The sequence below is a fragment of the Colletotrichum navitas genome (assembly GCF_030913465.1).
Source record: "Colletotrichum navitas strain CBS 125086 chromosome Unknown LY79scaffold_90, whole genome shotgun sequence".
NCBI lineage: Eukaryota > Fungi > Ascomycota > Sordariomycetes > Glomerellales > Glomerellaceae > Colletotrichum > Colletotrichum navitas.
Genome location: NW_026850636.1, coordinates 90,822 through 112,461, shown reverse-complemented (window position 1 = coordinate 112,461; position 21,640 = coordinate 90,822). Strand labels below are relative to the sequence as shown.

Here is a 21,640-nt window from a genome sequence, read left to right as displayed (position 1 = left end):
GTCGGCACAAGACACGTTCTGGGTCGGGCTCCGTCAAACACACTGTCCCACAGCTCATGATGTCAGAAACACTCCGGTCGTCCGCGCCCGCGCTTTACGTTGACGAAGACTGCAATCTGAAAGTCATCCGCAATGTCTCAGTGCCCTTGCTCGTGGACGGCGAAGTCGTGGTGAAAGTGCTCTACTCAGGAGTCAACCCCGCAGACGTCAAACACGGTCCGATCCTGGGAGTGCGTCCCACGATCCTCGGCTACGACTTCTGCGGCCGCGTGGCGCAATCCGCGCCGACCTCCGACTTTAGGGTCGGTGATCTGGTAGCCGGCTTCACCCCCACAGGCGTCGGCAAGCCCTCGAAGTACGGCGCCCACCAAGAGTACCTCAGCTGCCCAGAAAACATCATGTACAAGGTGCCGGAGAACCTCCCCCCAACGCACGCCGCCAGTTTAACCACGGTCACCTTGACGGCAGCCGACGGGCTGTACAACATCTTTGGGTTCCCGCTGCCCGGCGAGAAGCCAGCAGACGGCTTCAGGCCCGGCCCGTTGCTGATCTGGGGCGCGTCGGCCAGCGTGGGGATAAGCATGCTGCAGCTCGCCCGAGCGAGCGGCGCGTCCCCGATCTTCGTCACGGCGTCGCCCAAGAGGCACGAACTGCTTAAGAGGCTCGGAGCGACCCAGTGCTTCGACTACGCGGCCCCCGACGTCGTCTCCCGTATCCGAGCGGCGGTGGTGGAGTCGAAAGCGGGACCGATTGCGTACGCGGCCGACTGCGCCGGGTCCTTGGGAGAGGTCAGCTCGGCGGCGCAGACGGAAGCGTGTGTCGACGGCGATGCGACCATCTTGTCGGTCGTGGTGCATCCGGGTAAGAAGTACAAGATGCCGATGCCTTCAGCAACTGCGTCGTTCACGTTCCGCCTGTCCAATGGACTTGTCCTCCCGTTCCCGGCACGGCCCGAAGCATGGGATAGGCTGAGCAAGGCATTGAGGTGGGCTATCGAGAAGTATGGCGCTGAGTTCGAGCTGCCCGAGGTGGACGTGTTCGAGGGTTCTGCGGAGGAGGCGCTGGACAAGGTGCAGAAGGTGGCGGAACAGGGCAAGTTCGGCAAGCTGGTCTTGGCGCAGCCACTGTCATAGGCATTGGCTTGCCTGATAGCCGATATATGAGACAGGCGGAAGAGTCTTTCGGAGTCCTCGCCTATCCCTCTTCTGTTTTACCCGTGTATAGTTTTCCGGAGGCGCCTATATATCTGCAAGGACCTGGATGAGTATCCATTCTGGACCGTCGTGTCGGTGTTGTGTTGAAAGAGGTATCCGGCTATATCGTTGAATACTCTATGGAACGACTGGCAACAGACCATAACATGTACCATCACGCACAGCAAGACCAACTCATTGTGTGCATGGTACAGACGAGCGGGATCGGGCCCTTCCGCGGTGGGGGTGGCCATGTTACCGGACGCCCCTCGGCGGACGCAGGCCGACGATAAGCACTTATTCCCGGTCAAGCTCCGGTCCAGCTCCGGTCTGGCAACCGGCGACTTTATCTCAGGCCTATCACATGTCGGCATCCCCGCTTGGCCTCCACACCGCCCACTCCGGGTTGGCAACACAAAGGCCGCGCTCGGCTCCTCGATCGGCTGGTGTGTCTGTCCCCCCACACCAACAGAATCCCGCAGAACTTCTGTCATTTTGCGTCTATCTCTGTGTGTGTCTCTCTCTGTCTCTCTGTTGGCTGCTTGTTTACTCACTCACGAATACTCCCATCCACTCAGTTCCATCCACCAACTTTCAGACACACCCACTTCCTCAGCCACTCCCACACACACTCCCCCATCGGTGTGCTAACCACTCATCATCTGCTGATATCGGTCAACGGTGGCGCTCCACCTGATCCCTCTTCTTCCTGCGGAGACCCAAAGACGGAAAGGTCCATCATCTTTTCTGGCCAAATAGCGGGGATTCTGCCCGTCTTCCGCAGCGGCCAAAGATCAAGTTACCTTTCCCTAGGGAATCCCAGCAATCCCAGCAATCCGGCCAACGATAGCGGAAACAGAACCGACTTATCATCCTTTAACCGCCTTGTTTCCCTCCCCGCTTCTTCCTCTCCCCAAGTTTGCAATAGTCACGCCGTCCGTCCCTCTTTCGTCTGGTTCCCGTTCCTTTCCCCTCTCTCCCTCTCTCCTCCAGCGACCTTCCTAGTTCTGTCAAAAGTTTACTTGAGCCTCCAAAAGAAATCAAACTGCTCCGTTGGCCCACGTAATCGCGCGAATCAGAGAACCACTCCCGGCCGCCCCCTTGTGACTGAAGACTCGACCGTGCCATAAACAATCCCCCCAATATGGCCGTAGATGCAGACGAACGGACGCCCCTCCTCAAGGTCGGCGCCGGCGCCGTGAAGCGGGTCGGCCGTGGCCTGTGGTCTCCCGCGAACCGCATTCTCTTCGCCGGGTTCCTCGTGTCCCTGACGCTGGGCATCACCCAAGTCCCGTACGTGATACACCACCCCTAGCGCACCGGGACCACTGCAAAGAAAGAGAGAAAGAAAGAAAAAAGAGACATTGTCAATCGAGGAGAGAAATGCAAAACTGACAAGGGCCGCAGTATCATCTACGTCTTCCGCGTCATGGCCTGCGAGACCTTCTACGAGGGCCGCGCGCCCTTCGACGGCCCCGCCGCCGACATGTGCCACCGCCGCGAGATTGATGCCAACACGGCCCGCCAGGTGTCGATCCTCGGCATGACCACCTCCGTCTGCGGCATCCTTAACCTCTTCATCTGCGGCGACCTCATCAAGCGCTGGGGCACCCGCTGGGCCCTCATCAGCCAGACGGGCCTGCTCTGCATCCGCGTCTCGTGCCAGATCATCGCCGTCTCCACCGGCGGCCAGAGGGGCATCGACTTGATGCAGTACACGCAGCTGATCGGTATCGTCGGAGGACCGCGGGGATACATGTAAGTGGGAGAGAACCGGCACCCTTTATCCATCCCTCCCCCCCCCCAGACCGGTGGGCGGGCGCTAATGTGGCGGTGATCACCAGGCTTGTGTTAAACACCGCCGTGGCGGAGGTTGTCGAGAGAAGAAAACATACCGGCGTCTTTGGCCGGCTGCAGGGCGCTGTGATGATTGGTACCGCCATCGGCTACCTCCGTGAGTACCGCACCGTCCCTCCCTCGACGCCCAACTAATCGTTGCTCTAGTCGGTGGTGTTCTGGGCGATTTGTTCGGCATCGTCAGTCCCTTCGTCACCGCCGTCGGCTGCTTCGCTGTTGCGACGACTTACGGCGCCATCTTCTGGCCGGCGCCGCCCGAGCAGAACGACGAGGCAGCGACCAAGACCACCTCTGGGGCCTCCGGGTTCCTGGCTCCGATCAAGGTCCTCATGCCTCAGAAGTACCGCCTCGAGTCCGGCAAGGTGGTCAGAAACTACGGGCTTGTCTTCCTGGCTCTCGGCATCTTTTTCGGCGTGGTAAGTGCAGACATGAGACCACCGACCTTGCCACACGCCTCCTAGATGAGCTTGCTGACCCCGATGTGCACTACAGTTCGCCACGGGATATGCTCCGATTCTTATCCAGATGTACGCGACTTCCCGCTTCAACTTTGGCACCACGGAAAACGGCATCCTCATGTCCGGCAACTCGTGGATCCGCGGCATCTTCCTCATGTTCATCTTTCCGGAAATCATCGACGCCGGCCGGAGGTGGTTCGCCGCCTCGTCTCACTCCGGGGCTCTCCAGAAGACGCTCACCCAGGAAGAGCGCAACCTCATCCCGACCCATCCCGAGGACATGGACCCAGTGCCCGGCTTGATGAACGCCGCAGAGCCGACCAAGGCACCGCCTGAAGAGGAGGACGAGGACAGCACCTTTGACTTGTTCTTCCTGCGGTGGAGTCTGGTGGTTGATGGAATCGTCACTTCCCTCGCCGCATGGGCGACCAAGGGGTGGCACGTCTATGCCGGTGAGCTCTCTCACTTCACGCCGGCTAATAGCCCACTCCGCAATACTAATACCTGGTCACAGCTGCCTTTCTGCTACCATTCGCATCCGGATCAGCACCGGCCGCCAAGGGTGTCATCACAGAGATGTGCCCGCCGCACATGCGTCAAGACGCTCTGAGCGCCATCACCCTCGTCGAGAGTGCAGCCACCTTGACGACGCAGGGTATCTTTGGCTTAGTGTTTGCCACGTTATCGGAGATGGGCAAGCCCAATCTGACATTCTTCGTCAACGCGGTGAGTTCCTTGGCCCACATATTCTCGGCTTGTCCTGGTGCTGATGATCGTCGTACAGGCCCTCGCCGTCATCGCCGTTGGCGTTTTGCTCCTGGCGCATTACCCCCCTCCCAATGCCAAGAGACTTGAGGACGAAGAGGCTGAAGACAACAGGGTTCAGAGCTAGTTCCATCGACGATTCATAAGGCATATTCGAAAGGCGTTAACGCCCGACTTCGGCGATCGAGACAAAACAGACGGGTCTCGGAGCTGCCTCCATATACGAAGGCACGAGTGAAAGGGCATTCCCCCCAGTAAAAGTTTTGGTATTTTTTTTTTCTCACTCACACACAGCGTCATACTATCTAGATCTCCTCGGATTGTCCAGCAGGTAATTGTCTTGTCTTGAAGAACTCGGGGAAGCGTCGCTCCGTCGGTGAGTTGGCTATGTGTATTTTAGAGCACTAACATCAGGACCCCTGGGTTGGATTCTTGCACATAGAGATTAAGACGAAAATCAAGTCATGTTTCATGGAAAACCCGGCATATCAGAGAGTGGCCAGTGCCTTGATATATACATTAATATATGCATTTATATAGGCATTGGTATTTTGGCTTCTCGTCTCTACTCGAGAGAGTGTAGTGTAGTCAGTAGATCGAATACGGGTATGAAAGACAATATGGGATATGAGAAATGGAATTCTTTGTCCACGTTGTTTGTTCTGAATTAAATGAATCACTTGCTGGCCCTACCTACCACGATCTTTGACGATTATCCACTTGAGAAATTCCATGTAAGCTACAATGCATCTTCCGCCTTGGTGTTGCCTAAAGAGGAGGCTGTGCAGACGATGTGTCACCTCCCATGTCGCCTTGTGATTCGCCCACACACTGCGGCATGCAGCCTTAGTGTACGCCTCGTGAGTGATTTATCTTGGCATAGCCTGGCGGGTCTTTGAGTTTATAAAATGGAGGATTTCCGAAAATGGGCGAAGAGGTGGATGTTGCATATCCCCGGTCATATAAAACTTGCAGCCAGACCACTTCAAACAACATAATTAGCCAAACTTACCTTGCAACTTAGGAAGGACGACAGGTCAGCAGCGATCTTGACATAAACGCCACTTTCATGTCTATTCCAAGGGAACCGTCTCAAAGCCCCCAAAGAATGCAAATTGATTCAGCGTCACTGTTGCGCTCTCTTCGAGGGGTTGCACAAGCCGCAAAACTGTCAGAGGCGGAAATCGAGCCGATCGCCCAACGTCTGTCTTCCCCGGCTAGATGTCTTACTGTCACCAACTGGCAACTTTTGCTTGAAAGTGGGACATCAAACACGGACGAGGACCCGCTCCACGATGCTATTCTCAGACTTGCCCTGGCAGTATCTTTTCTGCGCGAGACAGCGCGTCAGAATCGACCAGCATCGCCGGAAGACCTCGCCCAATGTTGGGACATGATCTACCGAGCCATCACTTGCGAAACCTCGCCAGCCTTCACAGCGGCACGAAGCGCGCAGGGTTTTCTCTCCGTCGCGTTGTGCAGCCTCGTCAAGGACGGCAGCATCGACGAGCTTTTCCGCCTGCACGTCTGGCTGCCGGATGGCAAGCGCGGCAACCCCGACTTCAAACTGCACTCGCATCAGCCTTTTGCGCAGAGCTGGATCCTCGCAGGCGAGGGCGAAGATCATACCTGGGAGGTTGAGCCAGTTGAGGACCCCACAGAAGCTACGCATGCCGGTTACGTCCTTGCGTGGGACGACGGAAAGGGGCAAAACAGCACGTACAAGACCCATCAGTCGTCCTCGACTGTCAGGAATACGGGGAGTCTCTTCAAAGCGATGGAGACCCAGTCGGAGGTTCATCGTCGGGACTCAACGTACACGGTTCCTGCTGCTGCTTTTCACACCTCCGAGGTTGCAGCAGACGCCCTTCATGCCACGCTCTTCTTTTTCGACTCACATCGCGGCTTTATCAAAGACGCCGGTGTTCTCGGGCCTAAACACGGAGATGCCTTCACACAACTGCGAGATCCCGCGGGTATCTCGCCTCGGGAGCTGGTAGAGGCAGTAGAAACTGCTCGGTTACGAGTATAGTGATGACGGTAGTCGTTGATTGTTTTAGCTTGGCTACTCTTTGAGGGTGCGGTGAGAAAAATGCCCTCGCATGGAATGGTACAAGAATTTATAGGGTGAATTTGAAAGGCATTCATATTCCAGGTCAACAAAGTTATGAAGTGGCAGGCTATGCACCATTACGGGGATTCCGGGGTCTCTCCGAGATTGAATAGTCAAGTAACCATCAGAGTCAGTAAAGATTACTTGGGTGCCTTGATGAACCTTGCAAAGTCCAAAGTACCGAAACCTGTTGCTGGATTCCACCAATGAGTTCCAAAATGTGTAGGCGCTACTTGAACCACTTGTAGCAGCTCAAACCTTATCATAGTATAGAAGGGGGTTCATGAAGCCCAGAGGTGGTGTTTAGTCGCCTTGCATGGCTGATCCACGACCTTCGGGAGTACTGGGTAACGTTCATCGGATGTATGAAGAGAATGCTATATCAAAGGTCGAGCTAGGACTTAGTGACGGTCTGCAACATGGTAGTCCCATTACCATTCGAAAGGGATAAAAGGCTGACGAGCTTTCCTTGTTTCTCATCTAGCTTCACTGAGGACGTAGAAGACCATAGCCAGATAGTCAATAGAGGCAATGGCATTGGAGTATCAAGTATTTCAATGGATAGGATATTTCTTGGCGGATCAGGACGACCCGATTGAACTACGATCCCGACCAACAGCTGCTTGCGGTGTCTTACAGCTCCGGCGCCTTGCTGTTTACTCTCGGCTTCACCTTCACGTAGAAATCCACTGGCCTCAGATTGAACCACCCATCCTGTTTCAACTCATAGGACGGATCCGCCATTGTGAAGTCCACCTCCTTGATGAGCTTTGCCACAACAACCATATTCCATAGCCACGCGTAGTGCTTGCCGATACACTCGCGCTTGCCATTCCCGTAGTATCTCTTCGCGCCCATCGGAAGCTCGTCGTACTTCACACCCACCATGCGCTCGGGCTTGAACTCCAAGGGGTTCTCAAACACCGAAGGGTCGCGGTTCACCCCTGCAAGAACGAGAATCATGGGCTGGTTGTGCGGGATCTCGTATTGACCCCCTGCAAGCAGAATCGGGCTCTTGTCACCTTCCTTGGGGATGGGTTCGATGTTGAATCCCGGCGCGGCGAACGAAAGTCGCAGACCTTCGCGGACGATGCCCTCGATGTAATGGAGCTGCGAAAGGTGGGCGTGAGTCAGCTCGCCATCGCCGACGACGCGGTCGAGCTCCACCCGCGCGGTAGTGACGACGTGCGGGTTTTTCAGGAGAAGATAGATGATGGTGCTGACCAGGCCTGGCGCAGTGCTGCTGCCGATGGGCATGGAGACGATCTCATCGATGACCTGCGAGTTGGTCAGGGATTTCCCGGACTCGGGATCCGCTGCGTTGATGAGCGCGGCGAGGAGGTCCTTGCGGTCTGATGGGTTGGCCCTGCGATGCTCCACCAAGTCCGACGCATAGGTTCTCATTGTCTTCGTGGCCTTTTTGAACTTGCCTCCGAATACAAGCCAGTTCAAAAAGCCCGGCCTGTTAGGCCGCTGCATCGCCTCGGATGTCGAGTCCTCCATGCCCTTGAGCATCGGGTGCTCAGGACCGGTCAAGCAGTTGAGCTTCTTGCCAAAAAGCGCCAGCGTGGTCGCCTCCAAGTTCAGTCTATTCAGCTCGCCAATGGCGGACAGCTCATGATTGGGGCCGAGGCCTTTCCACTTGTCGAGCAATTCGTTGGTGGTGCTCACCATGTCGTCGAAGCGCTCCGCCACGGACTGGGGCGTCAGCTTGGGCGCGATGATGCGGTGGGCGACGCCCCAGCTCTCTTCGTGGTCGTAGGCTGTGAAGAGCGCATCGTGGACGGCGTATCTGATCTCGACGATTGGGCCCCCAACGTACTTGCGAAACCGCTTCTCGTCGCAGAGCTCTTCGGCTAGGGCGGCCCCGGCAACGAAGACGATGGTGTGCCCTAAGACTTTGATCTGGAAGATCTCGCCGTACTTTTCCGAGAGGGTCTTCAAAGAAGACCAGGTGTTCTTGGGATCTATATCGAAGATGTTTCCTAGTAGGGGGATACCCGGTGGCTGGGGGATTGGTTTCGGCATGGCGATGATGGTATTGTGGCGAATGAAGCTTTGTAGGTGGTATCCGCACGAAACGGAAATCGAGATGGTGGGTGTCCATAGGCTCCCAATTTATCGATGACGAGTTCCTTGCTCTGCCAAGTAACTCCAATCCCCAGGTCTGAATTGGAATCTCCGTTGTTACCCCTTCGTGTCGTTGCCTTAAACTGTCTCTCATGTGTCTCGCTGAGAACCACGGCATCTTGCTAGCGCGACGGCCCGTAATCCAATACATGGCTGTTATCATTGGATCGGCGGATGTCGGTGTCAGTGCTTTCCTACTTCCGGGAAAGCCATGTCTCACAGCCTCAGACTAAGCTGAATTATGCTGGTAGTGCCCTCCTGCTGTTGCACATGTACGGTTAGATTGACGATTCTCATCGATACCATGCAGATTCCGCCGTGTCTGCAACTACGTGTCTCAAGCTCTATGGAGTTGCCCCTCAACGGATGCCGTTACGGTCGCACCTTCAATAGCTCGGGAAAGCGTATAGACTAAGCGATACACTCAGGCTAATACCGGGCATATCTTTGGGAAAAGCCACCATCAAAGGGCGTTCAGATGTGTGAGAGATGGCTCTCCCTAGCCAGTCAACGAGTGAAACATGTGTTGGCAAGGTCGCTTGGCGGGACCGGCGAGCTGCATGTGCTCTCGAGCTACACATCCTGACGAGGCAGCTCCAATCAGACCTGACGCCAATGTTGATCAATCCCGAATAAACTAGCAATAAGAAAAAAGGCATAATCAGTGGCGACGTCCTAGTGTATTAACTTACCTCCTGGCCTGCAAAACAGAATAAAATAAAATAAAAATTGCACACTTTAGCATCCTGCGACAAGGGACTAGCAACAATAAGATATGTACAGTACCTACAAATATTTAATACAAAAGAAAATAACCTAATTAGAAGCTTAAAAAGCCTATAGTTAATTTCAATTAATTTGTGGGAGAATTTCTGCTAAGCCGATGCTTGTATAATTGCCGTAGGATAGGTGGACTGATGGTAGACTCTAAAGTGTGCGTTTTCTTTTTATTTTGCAAGCCGGGTGCTTACATACATGTAGGCTAGAATATAGCATAGGAAACTAAAGTTGGCAACAGACCTGAGTTATCTTCTGTGTAAGGAAAAGTCCTTATTGCCTCTATGTAGAAAGTTGCTAGTCCTCCAGTCGCATGAATGATCTTACCAGCCGGACCCCTTGATCAAATAATATCTCGCTCACGTGCTCACTTTTATAGATACAAGCCCGTCGACTTAATAGAGTATTAAAGCGGATGGGCATATGTTCTGTTCTATTTGCCTAATTCTCCTCCTCGTTATCATTTCTACTAGACTATCCAATTTCCAATCCCTTTTAACTAAAAAGATTAGAACTAATTTAGTTATTAATAGACAGAATCTAGATTTATTTTTCTTATAGTTAAGTATTTATGTCTGTTGGCATATAGGTGATGCGGCCGGAGGCAGTAGGTCATGTGATACACCGCCTACTGGCAGAATCCCCTACCCTTGCCTATACGCAAGGGTACTACTACACTTATGCTCCTACTTTACCTTGTTAACTAGTTAACTATTAATAACTATAAATTTAACTACCTTTTCTTAACCTTTGTAATATTACAAGATATAGGATCCTATTAATTAGCTAGTAAAAACTAACATTAATTAATAGTTAATTATTACTAATAACTAGTAATTAACAAGGCTTACTATTATAGGAGTTTACTTAGCCTACTATAACCTAGTAGACTACTAACTAAGTTAAGTACTATTAAGGCTACCTTACCTCTATAAGAAACACTATAGTGTCTATTACACTATTAGAACCCCTTTAATAAGCAAGAATCTCTTCTACGCTAACTATAGCGCTATTAAGAAGAGACACTTAAGTAGTAATAATTACTACCTTATTTAACTTTCCTCTTTATCTTTATATTTACCCCTTTAGAAAACTATCCTTATCTACCTTATATATATAAAACTAACCTAGCACTATCTAGACTTATAAGTATAAGTTATATTAAAAAGAAAACTTACTACTTAATTACTACTATAAAAGTTATATAGTAATTACTACTAATTAACTTTAATAACTAACCTTATAATAAGTTAATCTAGTAGTACTTTATACCCTAAGGTACTTACCTCTATAGTAAAATATATTAACTATAAAAAGTATAGCTAAGAAATCCTTCTTAATAAGTAAGACCTTCTTACTATTTACTTCTACTTTACCTATTATATAGCTAAATAGGCTAAATATGCCCTTATAGGTTATAAGCTCTAGAGGGACTTTTAATATTACTTTAATAGATAGGATAAAGCCCTCTTTAGCGCTACTAGTAAAACACTACTATTAATTTTTTATAACTTCCTTCTTAATTAAGGCGTCTATATACCTAAAGACTATTAACAAATTACCTTATACCTTATTACTGTTATTAATAATAATAAGTTTTATATTTAGACAAATAAAGAAGTTAAGAAGGTATAGTATAAGTTAGTAATATTTAATAGGCTTATTAAAATATATAATAGCTTCCTAAATAATATCTAATATAGTTATATTAGCCTAGAGTAGTATAAGTAAAAACAGTAATAGTAACCTATTACCTATATAACTAAATAAAGCCTAGTAATATTTATAAACCTTAAGTAATAACTAGTAATAATATAGGCCTAACTTAATAAATAAGTGCAAAAGTTACATTAGTAAGAGCAGTAAACCTTAGTATTACTATAGTAGACTTAATCTATACAAGATTTACTACTTCTTCTATATAATATAACACAGGGACTATCTTAACAAGGTAATAGTCTATTATTTTTCTCTACCTATTAATAATTACAGTAGAAACCCTTTACTTACTTATATACTAATCCTATAGAACCCTAAGGCATAGGATAACTACTACTAATTAAGAATACTACTACTAGTAACTATTCTTCTCCCTAGTAATTAGGTACCTTAACTAAGATTATTAGTAATAAATCTAAGTATACTAGTAAAATATATAATATATTTAACGTTAAGTTAAACTTATTCTATAATAACTATAGTAAAATTAGTATTAAGAGACACTAGATAGTATTAGCTTTCTTGTTAATACTTAAAGGTAAGGCTTTTACCTTTTATTTTACCTAAATTAGCAGTAGGAATATCTAAGACCTTACTACTATAGTTGCCTAAATAAGAGCTTACTTTAAGAGCCCTAAAGCTATTTAGATATACTTTACTAAGTAGTAAAATACTACCTTTTACTATATTATATATAATAACCTTAAGAAGAGTAAGCTTAAGGTGCTTAAGAAACTTATTAATAAACTTAACCTTATCTAGTAAGTGTTACCTAATAGCTACTATAATAATAAAGTCCTTTAATCCTAGCTATTAAATACTTACTCTAGAGTTTATAAGTGTAAATTATACCTATTTAATCTAGTGCCTATATTAGAAGAAGTCTATAACTAACTATAGTTATTAGTAAGTACTATAATAAAATATAATAATAAGGTTAGCTAGTACTAGGTAGACCTTAATAATTAATACTAGGTTAACTATACCTACTGTAGCTAAGGGTATAACTAGTGGTTTAGTAATAACTATAGTAATAGCAACTATTATAGTAATAATAATAGTAACTATAATACTAAGAAGTACTACGTCTACTATAAGCTTAGTTATTAGTTAATAAAATATACTACTAATAAGTAATATAAGGTATATTAATAATTTAAAAACAACTACTAAGTAAAAGACTTTTTATTAACTATATATTAAACCTTTCTTATTAGCTATAAAGGCAGTTACTTATAGAAAGAAGAAAGTAATAAAGATAATAATAAAGATCTTAGTTACTACCTTTAAGGTAACTACGCTCTTAAAAGCAGTAAAAATAAACTAAAAAGTAATACCTTTTATACCTTTACTATATTCTTTAGTAGTACTACCTTTAGTAGTAATAAGCTTACCTTTAGCCTAGCTAACTAAGCTATCTATTACTAGTTAACAAAGGATAACCCTAGTGTAGCATTATTAAATCTAGCTACCTCTTTTATATTAGATTATTACTTATTAGGCACCTTTTAAGGTATTTTACCTAATATAGGTATAGTAACCTTTTCTACTACTAGTTACCTATAAGTAACTACATTATAGTAGATCTAACTATTAGCAACTATTAATATAACTACTGCTAGCTAAGTAAAGATCTAGTTTAGTAGTAGTAACACTATTTACTTAAAGGGCACTATTATAGTTAGTATATTATTTAGGCCTATTATTTTTTATATAATACCTATAAATATACCCTTCTTGCTCTACCTAGTAGATATAGATTAACTATTTATTTACTTTAATAACCTTAAAAATACCTTTTAATAAGGTAATATTATAGTACTAGTTATATAAAAATAAAGGTATCTATAGATACTCTTTAGCCTACCTAAGCGTAGCCTTGCTAGTTACTACTTAACTAATATAGAGTTATAGTAACTTTACTAATAATTTAGGTACCTATTAGTCTACTGTCTTTATAAGGTCCTTTATAAGGCTAGTTATAAGGTTAAGGTTAAGGCTATTAAGCACTTAACTAAATACTACTATTACTACTAGCTTTATAGAAAGGCACCTTTATAATTTAAATTTACCCTATATAATAACTACTCTTTTAACTATAAGGTTATTATTAATATTATATACCTTAAAGGTAACTAACTAGTTCTTTATATTATTAATACTATAACTACCTTTAATATAGTATACTTTCTTTATAATATTTCTATAAAGACTATATAAAAGGCACTTTATTACTACTAGATTAACGTTTACTAAGGACCTCTAGACTAGATTATTACTAACGTAGGCAGGAACTTTACTATAACTAAATTTTTATATAAAGCCTACGCAATAAGCGTTAAAGTCAAGATTATTCCTATTAAGGTATACTATAGCGTTAAAAAGGTTAAATAATACTATATAGTGCTTTAATAGGCCTATAAAATTATATACAAGGAGTACTTAACTACTAACTAAGAATCTATTCTTTAGAGTGTAGTTAAAGTAGTTAATAACACTATAGGCCCTAATAGCCTTATACTAACCCTCTTAGTATTTAGTACTTACCCTTATATAACTACTAACTTTACCTTTTTACTTAATATTATCTAATAGGTAACTACTATATAAAAGGCTACTAATAACCTCTATAAAAGCTATATAACACACTAAGTTTATAAGGCACTTAAGGTATATAATAGCCTAGATACCTTTACTATTAAAGACCTACTGTTAGGTAGTAAAGTATAAGTATAGCATAAGAAGGGTAAATAGTCTAGCCTATACTACCTACTATTTATTAATAGTAAGGATTACACTATTAATATTAATAGCCTATATAACTTCTGTTTTACCTTAGTTAAACCCTACTATACTAAGAAGGAAGTAGATAAGCCTACTAACGTAAATCTTTAACCTAACTAACCTATAGATACTAACTATACTAGTAAACATATAGAGGATACTATTATTATTACTATAAGAACAAGAAAACCTGTCTAAACAGTAACCTCTCTTTTTCTATAGTATACCTATAGGTAACTACATAAGACCCTAGTTAATATACTACTATAGAAAACAGATAAACCCTCTAGCGCCTTCCTCTTAGCTAAAGAGGAAGTAGACCTAGCACTTGCGTAATAACTATATAACTAAGGCATTATTACTACACCTAGTAAGCCTTTTAAATAGTTAGGTAAAAGTAAGATCTAAGGCCTTATTAACTATAGTATATTTAAGATTATTATATATAATCCTTTTGTTTACTAGGGCTATATCTTTAAATTTTACCTTATTAATAAAGTTAAAGGCAAAAATAATAAGCTATATAAGAAATTATAACTTATAGTATAAAGTTATAGTAATAATAGTAAAGAAACCTTACTAGTTTAGTTACCTATAATTTAGAGAGCTAGCTAGTATATAATTCTTATACTTACCTCTTCCCTTATAGCTAATAGTAAAGTAATATAGCTATAAGATATAACATAGGCCTATATATAGTTAACTTTATAACTTAACTACACTATCTATATATAACTTCCCCTTTAAATCTATAATTACTACCCTTAAGGCACTATTATAAAGGTAGTAAAGCTATTATATAGCTTTACTAAAGTAAGTACCTATTAGTAGGTAACTTATAACTACTACTACTATAAAAAGCTTAATATAGTTACTACTTTATATAACCTATGCCTACTCCTTTTATTTATAAAAAACCCTAACTTTATAATAATTAGGATATAAATAGATAATATAATTAGCCTAACTAGTATTAATTTCTCTAACTACAAAGATAATAAGCTTACTAAGGTAAAGCTCCTTATAAAAGAGAAAATTTTACTTATAGAGAATAAACCTCTAGTATTTAACAGAGGAATTATCTTGTTAACTTTAGCTAATAACACCTCTATTACACTTTACTAAAAAGGCTAAGGCGTAAAGCTAAGACTTATTAATAAGAAATTACCTATAGCTTAGTAAAACTACGTCTAGTAGTACACTTAAGGCGTATATATTACTTTTATTTATTAGCCTAAAGTATACTTTAACCTATTTACTATAGCTTAGCACAAGAAGCTAGATAATAAAGCTATTTAATAACTTAACTAAAGAATCTAGTAGTAAATAAACACACTTAACTATAGCCTTACCTTTGTTCCCCTTAACCTACCTAATATAAAGCTTTTTATGTTTATTAATAGATCTTTTACTAATAATTATAACTTAACTTTATAGTTAAGATTTATTATCTTTTTTACTAATAAAGAGGTTAATAATAAGTAAAGTAAGTTTACCCTCTATAGTAATATCTTTTATTTCTTATTAACTAAATCTAAATAAGTAATATAAAGTGTTCTTACGTTAGAAGTCTATAGTATAGTTATAGGCATTAATATAGTGTACACTCTCTCTATAACTATTATAATAGTAGTAAATAAGCTTAGTAACCTATTAATTTCTACTATTACTTACACTAACTTATACTTACTATATAAGTGCCTAGTAAAGTTAAGTACTACCTATAAGAAGCGCTTAATAATTAATATTATAGTACTATAATAATTATATAAGTAATATAAGCTTTTTAAGGTATAATAGATCTATAGTAATAATAACTTTACTAATAGGTTTATAAAGTCCTTACTAAACTAAGCACTTAAGAGTCTTATCTTTTATAATAAAGTAAAGATATAAATAAAGGGATAAGTTATATAAATATAATAGGAAACAACAAGAATAATAGAATATAAGATAATAGACACTTAGAGAAGGAAATAGGTTATATAAACTATATAGATTAATAGTAGTTAAATCTATTTAACGTAGGTATACGCCTTTAATAGCTATAGCTAAAGAGAAATACACCTAAACAAGATAGTATAAGCCTACTTTTGCTAGGTAAACAGATAAATAAATTTATAGTAGTATATAACTATAAAAAGTGTAATACTTTTACTCTTCTTGTTTTTATTATATTTTTAGGCTTTTTAGGAGAAATAGGAGCACTAGCGACTTTTACTACATAAGAAAGTTGCCAGTGTTAGCATATAGGTGATGTAGCTAGAGGCAGTAGGTTATATAATACACTGCCTACTGGCAGAATCCTTTACCCTTGCCTATACGCAAGGGTGCTGCTATACTTATGCTCCTACTTTACCTTGTTAACTAGTTAACTATTAATAACTATAAATTTGACTACCTTTTCTTAACCTTTGTGATATTACGAGATACGGGATCCCATTAATTAGCCAGTGAAAACCAACAATGTCGGATATTTATCACCGGTGGAGGGTGGAGCCGATCCGAGGTCACGTGACAAACCTCGGCGGTTCACTTACACCTCTACGAATATCCACAGCAGTTGCCAACTTTCAACTTCAACTATATTATACCTCTTTTACATCAATAGTAACATACACTATTGCTGCCTCTGGTTAACTACCCCTGTGATACTAACAGTTTATCTTTGAATTAGTTAGTAATGTTATAGACTTTTTTAATAAAAATAATTTTGTATAGGAAACTAGCATTTTTAGGGTGTCTCTAATGCAGAGGTGACCTAATAAGGGGGTAGTTAAGTTATTTTCTATTAAAGAAATTACTTGGTTAGTATAAGTTACTCTTAACCTCATAACCTTACTATATACAGTATAGTCTTAACAATAGTATATGTTCTCTTTTAAAGATTAAGTTAATTTTGTCCTTGCTGTAATGTACAAGAGTTAATATCTAAGTAACTAGCTTCAATCCCATGGCTAACATATTGGTCCTCTTCTATACACCAGGCTTACCTGTAGATCTTATCCTATAATCGTGCGGGGTTAATCCATGAATATCCTCTAATTCTGGATTTGCACCATGGCGCAGCAGGACCTTAAATGCCCCTTCATTACTGTCTTGTGCTGCCAGATGCAGTGGCGTCCATCCTGACTGCTTCCACGCGACATCGTGTCCATGCTCAACAGAGAGTAGTGCCTTGAGTTGTTCCTCGAAGTCTTCCTCGAAAGACTTGTATAACAGAACTAGAACATGAATCGAGTGCTCGGATGGGTTCTCCAGGAATGGCTCTCTGGCGCCGTCTTCAAAAAGGGCCTCGAGCCGCTGGACGGTCAGCCGCCGGTGTTCCTGCAGCTCGGGGTCTTGAAATGGCAGATTGATATCCAGGAGCCGAACAATGGATAAGGCCGCTCCCAACAAGTAGCCACCGCTCCGGGCAGATAGGACATCATGCGTTGACTCGATTTCGCTGATGACGTCGGATGGTAATTCCCGGATTCTACCACTAGCGAGAAGTTCTTGATGTGCAAGCTCCATGATGCAAAGGCTGGCCAATCTCTCATTCTCGTCGTCGCTGCCGCATCTTTCCATGAATGTCTGGAAAGACTTGCTTTTGGGGTCGAGCAAGTCATCCTTGGTTTTGTAAGTGTGCCGTACAGTCGCTGTGGTAGTTTTGTGTTAGCCAGCTCTTAAGCAACCATCTCGTGGCAGCACGCCGTATCATGCGCTATGGAGCAAGGGGGGTTAGACTCACCTTGAAGACCATAAATGTCGCCTTTCCGCGACCAGTTATCGCCCTCGAGAACCTCCTATGGTTTCGTTTCATCAGCTCTTTGAACTTCTGCGTATCGGCTTGCACTACCGATGACAAAACCAGTCAAAGGCTTTCCGCTGGCGACGGAATCGCATGGCATATACACATACCCTTGGCTGAAACTCTTTGGTGCCAATATGCTGGGTCTGGTTCTGCGTGCTGTCACGACCCGCCGGCGTCGCCGCACCGAGATCACACAGCTTGAAAACATACTTTCCATCGCCCATCTGCTTCTTTACGACTGAGCGGCTAGCGTTAGCTTCTTATTAGAGTCAAGGATTGCGAAACATACCATTTGCCGGTTTGATATCCCGATGGATTATGTATTCCCAATCAGTTTCGAACGCAGCCACGAGTCGTCCTGATTCATATCGCATCGCCAGCCCGTAATGCAAGTAAGAGAGAGCACAACTTAGCTGCCAGATCAACCCCCAAATCTCTACCCCGCTCAGTGGAGAGGTTGAAATCTTTGCGGTTTGCAACGGGTCTGGAAAACCGTACTTTCTGTCGTTCTTGTTCTTGATTTCACGCAGTCTACAAGGCAGCCCGTGTCCAGTTTGGAGATCGCCCGAGTCGCAATACTCCAAGTACAAGTACGCTGCGTTCTTTTCTGGGTCGCTGTCGGAGTCGAGATACAAAACTACGTGTGGGTGCCAGAGCGCATGTAGGATCTGTCTTTCCGAAAGAGAGTACTTCTGATTACTTTCATAATCTTCCTCCTCGATGCCCCTGGTAATCATCTTTGTCTTTGTGATTCGGAACGCTTTGCGAAATACTCTCTGGAGGGAACGACCAATGTCAGTTGGGTCTGGGCGCCTGGAATACAGTTAAGGGGGAAAGGGGTTAGAGAAGCTAATGCAACTCATATGGCTCATGCCCGGGTCATAATCTTAAACCCTGGTTCCAAACTTACTATCTCTGGATTCTTGGTACTTTTCAAAACCTCACACAAAGCTTGTGCTCCACGTCTTGTTTGTTTCGTCTTCTCGCCATCATAGTCGTAAACAGACCAATCAGAATCGGGAGGAACGTTTTTCCAAATCTCGCATTCCGTCCAGTTTGACGTTGTACGTCTGCGAGCCTTTAGAGGACCGACCACTGCTCCTGCTTTTTCCAAAGTGTTGGCTATCGTCTTGTAGCCCTTCATCATTGCTTCATCCAAGACTGTCAATCCTAGCGTGTTGGAAATGTTGATTTCGAGTCCGTTGTGTTCTGACTGCAAAATCTCCTTCACTAGTTCCAGGTCTCCCGTCTTGGTAGCGCAATGAAGCGCAGTCATACCGTAGACATCCTGCAAATTCGGATTCGCTCCCTTGCGTAGCAAGAAGCGCACAACCAGAACATGGGTATCTCTGCATGCCAGAAACAAAGGTGTTCTGCCCTGCGCATCGACAGCGTTGATATTGACACTCCTGTCTTCGGACAGAATCTCAACAACGGGCAAATGCCCTTCCTTGGCCGCAAGATGAAGTGGGGTCCATTCGTCAAGCTTTGTCGTCATTCCGGTGAGCGCCTTGGAGATTCCTCCGTTTGATCTGGTACTCTGTAGGATTGTAGACACCACTTTTTCATGGCCCCGTCGAGCTGCCCAGTGCAGAGCCGTCCAGTCTCCCTCCGTTTGCGACTCCAAGTAACAAGTTCCCGAAGCAAGAAGGCATTCCACGATCTGGTAGAGACCAAACGCAGAGGCTAGATGGATACCAATCATTCCTCGATATGCCTCTCCATAACGGTCCGGGTGCTCTTCGCATGACCCCATTGCAAGACCAGCAAATTCCGTGGAATAGCTCTCAGCAAGAAAACTCATAATCTCGTCTCGAAGGGTGTCGGTGTAGCATTCACGTGCGTGGTCGCCCCAGTGAACAGCAGCGTATCGTAGCAGAGGATAGTGTGCCAGCCTCAGCCCGAGTTCAGACGGTGACCTTGCCAGCTTGGTAGCCAAACGTTGCTGTTGGAGATAGGAGAGACACCTTCGCAGGATCAGGATGTCAGGCGTTGTGGGAGAGTGGTATGTACTCAGCCGCGACGGGATCCATTGGCGGAGGTGTTCTGCAAGGGAATGGTGAACAAATGATATGCCATTACTGCAGTCCGTAAGGACGAGGCCCTTGGCATGCAAAATCATGGTTTTAACGTCGGAAGTCAGCGCGGCTTGTAACTCATCATGCTTGAGCGGTCTCTTAGCAAAGGCCAGCCAAGTAAGCATCTCAAGCATTGATCCAAACTCATCCGCACGTTTGTGACGGATTCCATCAATTATCCTTGAGTAAAATCCTGTCAAATCTGGGTCATGATGTTGGTCGAGCATGGAGTTCAAGGCAGTTGCTTGGGACCGAAATTCAATCATCATGAGAGAGATCCATCGAAAGCTTCACGCATGTCAGCTGACAAGACACTCCAAGTCATCAAATCTGAGCAACGCTTACCTGCTGTCAGCTCTTCGTTGGATGTCGGTAACAAACTTGTGGCGATGTCCTGTCATAGTCATACTGGTAAAACCGTCTATCTTTGATAACTCGAGAGCCAAAAATCTCTCGATGTCATCATTGCTTGTACGAATTTCCAGCTTTAGTGCATCCCTAAAGACAGAATTTGGCGACAGCGGCTCCCTTGACGATATGAGAACGTTTGGTGGCCTCTCGCCCATGTGGATCGTAAGATCATGGATGAACTGTTCTGTGTAATTGTGAAACTCGTCTATAGCATCGAACAGAAGAAACACTCTTGAGGACTTTCGAAGGAGGAGTGCCAGCATTTCGGCGGCGGCCGTCAAAGCTGGGCGTGCGCCGTTGTTTTCGAAATACCACGTCTTCAGCTCCTCGTCCACATACGATTGGCCGGATGCAATAACGAACTGCTTAATAAGAGAGCACGCAATCTCGACAGGGTCGTATCGTTTTGAGGCGTCAAAATAAACATAGCCGACAAAGTCAGGAGGCCGAAATTCCTTCACCAAAAAGTCGACAATTACGGAACTACGGAAACGGAACGTCAGTCGCTATAGAATTGACTCTCATGTTAGGACCCCTACCATTGGACCGATTTTCCTGTGCCAGCTTCCGTGGGAGTTAGTAGATGGCAACGCTTTAATAATGAGAAAGCGCTCAGCATGGCTTGTGAGTTGAGTCAGACTTACGGCGACCTGTACACCACAGTGTTTTCCCTGGCGATCCCACCCATTCTTTCAAGACATTGCTTTCTAAAACCCAAGAGCTTGAGGAGGAAGCAGCTGACTGCAACAACGTTTCATGTCTCGAAAAGAAGTCCGGAGGAGAAAGCCATTGGAGGAAGTCTTTGACTGAGACTGGCGACTGAGAGACATCGAGTAGCCGCGCCCAATATTCTCGATAATCGGCGATTTTATTAATACGTTCAGACAATTTGGATTTGTCGAGTTTAATGAGGAGTCGCCCGTGATGTGGTGCCAGGTGACCTGAGGTCTTCGTTGAGGGGAGTCCATCTTTTAGGTCTTGGAGTTCGGCCGCGAGTTCTTTCGCTAGCTGCAGTAAAGCTGACTTTGGATCTTTTCGGGCAGAATATGTGTTTCTTTTCGGTCGGCGATCAAAGAAATCGCTGCTTATGTGAAGCTTTTCGATGGCCCAAAGTTCCGATCTTAGTCGCTCCAGGGTTTCCGGCGCATTGCTGAATGATTCCAAATTCAAGGTAACTTTCGTGAGCAGTCTGTGTATAGAATTTGATAGTTCAATGCTTGCAATCGTCGCTGCTGCACACTCCATAATGATCGGAGACACCGTAATGACATAAGGGTCTCCGAGGATGTTTGGCTTCCAGTTTCCAGAAATACAATGATGTATCTGGGACGTAAGTGTGAAGGAGAGGGGGAACGCCAAATCAAAGGATTTGGCTGGGGACGTATCGTACTTGTTCCTGCCTGCAGTCAACAGCCTGATATTCTTCAATATGCAGGATGCGGTCACTACTCGCTCCGTGGCCGACATAGCCGAGCCGCTATTGGCCCATATCTGCAGAACGGATCAACGTAGGTCAAAAATAGCTTGATAAAGTTGGGTGTACGGATACATCTAGTCTG

General features: G+C 44.5%; 6 protein-coding genes across 6 annotated transcripts; 3 read left to right on the top strand and 3 right to left on the bottom strand.

Annotated features, from left to right (window-relative positions):
- Window positions 1–59: 59 nt before the first annotated feature.
- Window positions 60–1,133, top strand: LY79DRAFT_673558 (chaperonin 10-like protein; the record flags this gene model as incomplete). The annotated part of the gene is made up of 1 exon (XM_060564188.1): window positions 60–1,133. The coding sequence occupies one exon, from the start codon at window positions 60–62 to the stop codon at window positions 1,131–1,133; it is 1,074 nt and encodes a 357-aa protein (XP_060409159.1).
- A 1,204-nt stretch (window positions 1,134–2,337) lies between these two features.
- On the top strand, window positions 2,338–4,400 carry LY79DRAFT_525598 (major facilitator superfamily transporter; the record flags this gene model as incomplete). Its single annotated transcript, XM_060555752.1, has 7 exons — window positions 2,338–2,486; window positions 2,601–2,951; window positions 3,038–3,147; window positions 3,198–3,466; window positions 3,543–3,960; window positions 4,023–4,234; window positions 4,293–4,400. 7 exons carry the CDS (start codon window positions 2,338–2,340, stop codon window positions 4,398–4,400), a joined length of 1,617 nt encoding a protein of 538 aa, XP_060409158.1.
- Window positions 4,401–5,666: 1,266 nt separating this feature from the next.
- On the top strand, window positions 5,667–6,305 carry LY79DRAFT_593881 (uncharacterized protein; the record flags this gene model as incomplete). The annotated part of the gene is made up of 1 exon (XM_060561618.1): window positions 5,667–6,305. The coding sequence occupies one exon, from the start codon at window positions 5,667–5,669 to the stop codon at window positions 6,303–6,305; it is 639 nt and encodes a 212-aa protein (XP_060409157.1).
- A 607-nt stretch (window positions 6,306–6,912) lies between these two features.
- Window positions 6,913–8,618, bottom strand: LY79DRAFT_568388 (cytochrome P450). The gene has a single exon (XM_060558961.1). The coding sequence runs from the start codon at window positions 8,412–8,414 to the stop codon at window positions 7,020–7,022; it is 1,395 nt and encodes a 464-aa protein (XP_060409156.1). The 5' UTR covers window positions 8,415–8,618; the 3' UTR covers window positions 6,913–7,019.
- An 8,154-nt stretch (window positions 8,619–16,772) lies between these two features.
- On the bottom strand, window positions 16,773–19,297 carry LY79DRAFT_525657 (ankyrin repeat-containing domain protein; the record flags this gene model as incomplete). The annotated part of the gene is made up of 2 exons (XM_060555758.1): window positions 16,773–16,928; window positions 18,824–19,297. The coding sequence occupies 2 exons, from the start codon at window positions 19,295–19,297 to the stop codon at window positions 16,773–16,775; spliced, it is 630 nt and encodes a 209-aa protein (XP_060409155.1).
- A 1,176-nt stretch (window positions 19,298–20,473) lies between these two features.
- On the bottom strand, window positions 20,474–21,442 carry LY79DRAFT_410641 (uncharacterized protein). The gene is made up of 2 exons (XM_060553085.1): window positions 20,726–21,442; window positions 20,474–20,673 (listed from the first exon to the last, which is right to left on the bottom strand). The coding sequence occupies exons 1-2, from the start codon at window positions 21,324–21,326 to the stop codon at window positions 20,603–20,605; spliced, it is 672 nt and encodes a 223-aa protein (XP_060409154.1). The 5' UTR covers window positions 21,327–21,442; the 3' UTR covers window positions 20,474–20,602.
- Between the last annotated feature and the right edge of the window lie 198 nt (window positions 21,443–21,640).

What these genes read in the sequence shown, in the direction of transcription:
- LY79DRAFT_568388 (XM_060558961.1), bottom strand. Translation starts at nt 8,414, where the DNA reads ATGCCGAAACCAATCCCCCAGCCACCGGGTATCCCCCTACTAGGAAAC.
- LY79DRAFT_410641 (XM_060553085.1), bottom strand. Translation starts at nt 21,326, where the DNA reads ATGGAGTGTGCAGCAGCGACGATTGCAAGCATTGAACTATCAAATTCT. An exon ending in ACTGTGGTGTACAGGTCGCC is followed by an intron (nt 20,674 to 20,725) that starts GTAAGTCTGACT and finishes TCATTATTAAAG; the next exon opens with CGTTGCCATCTACTAACTCC.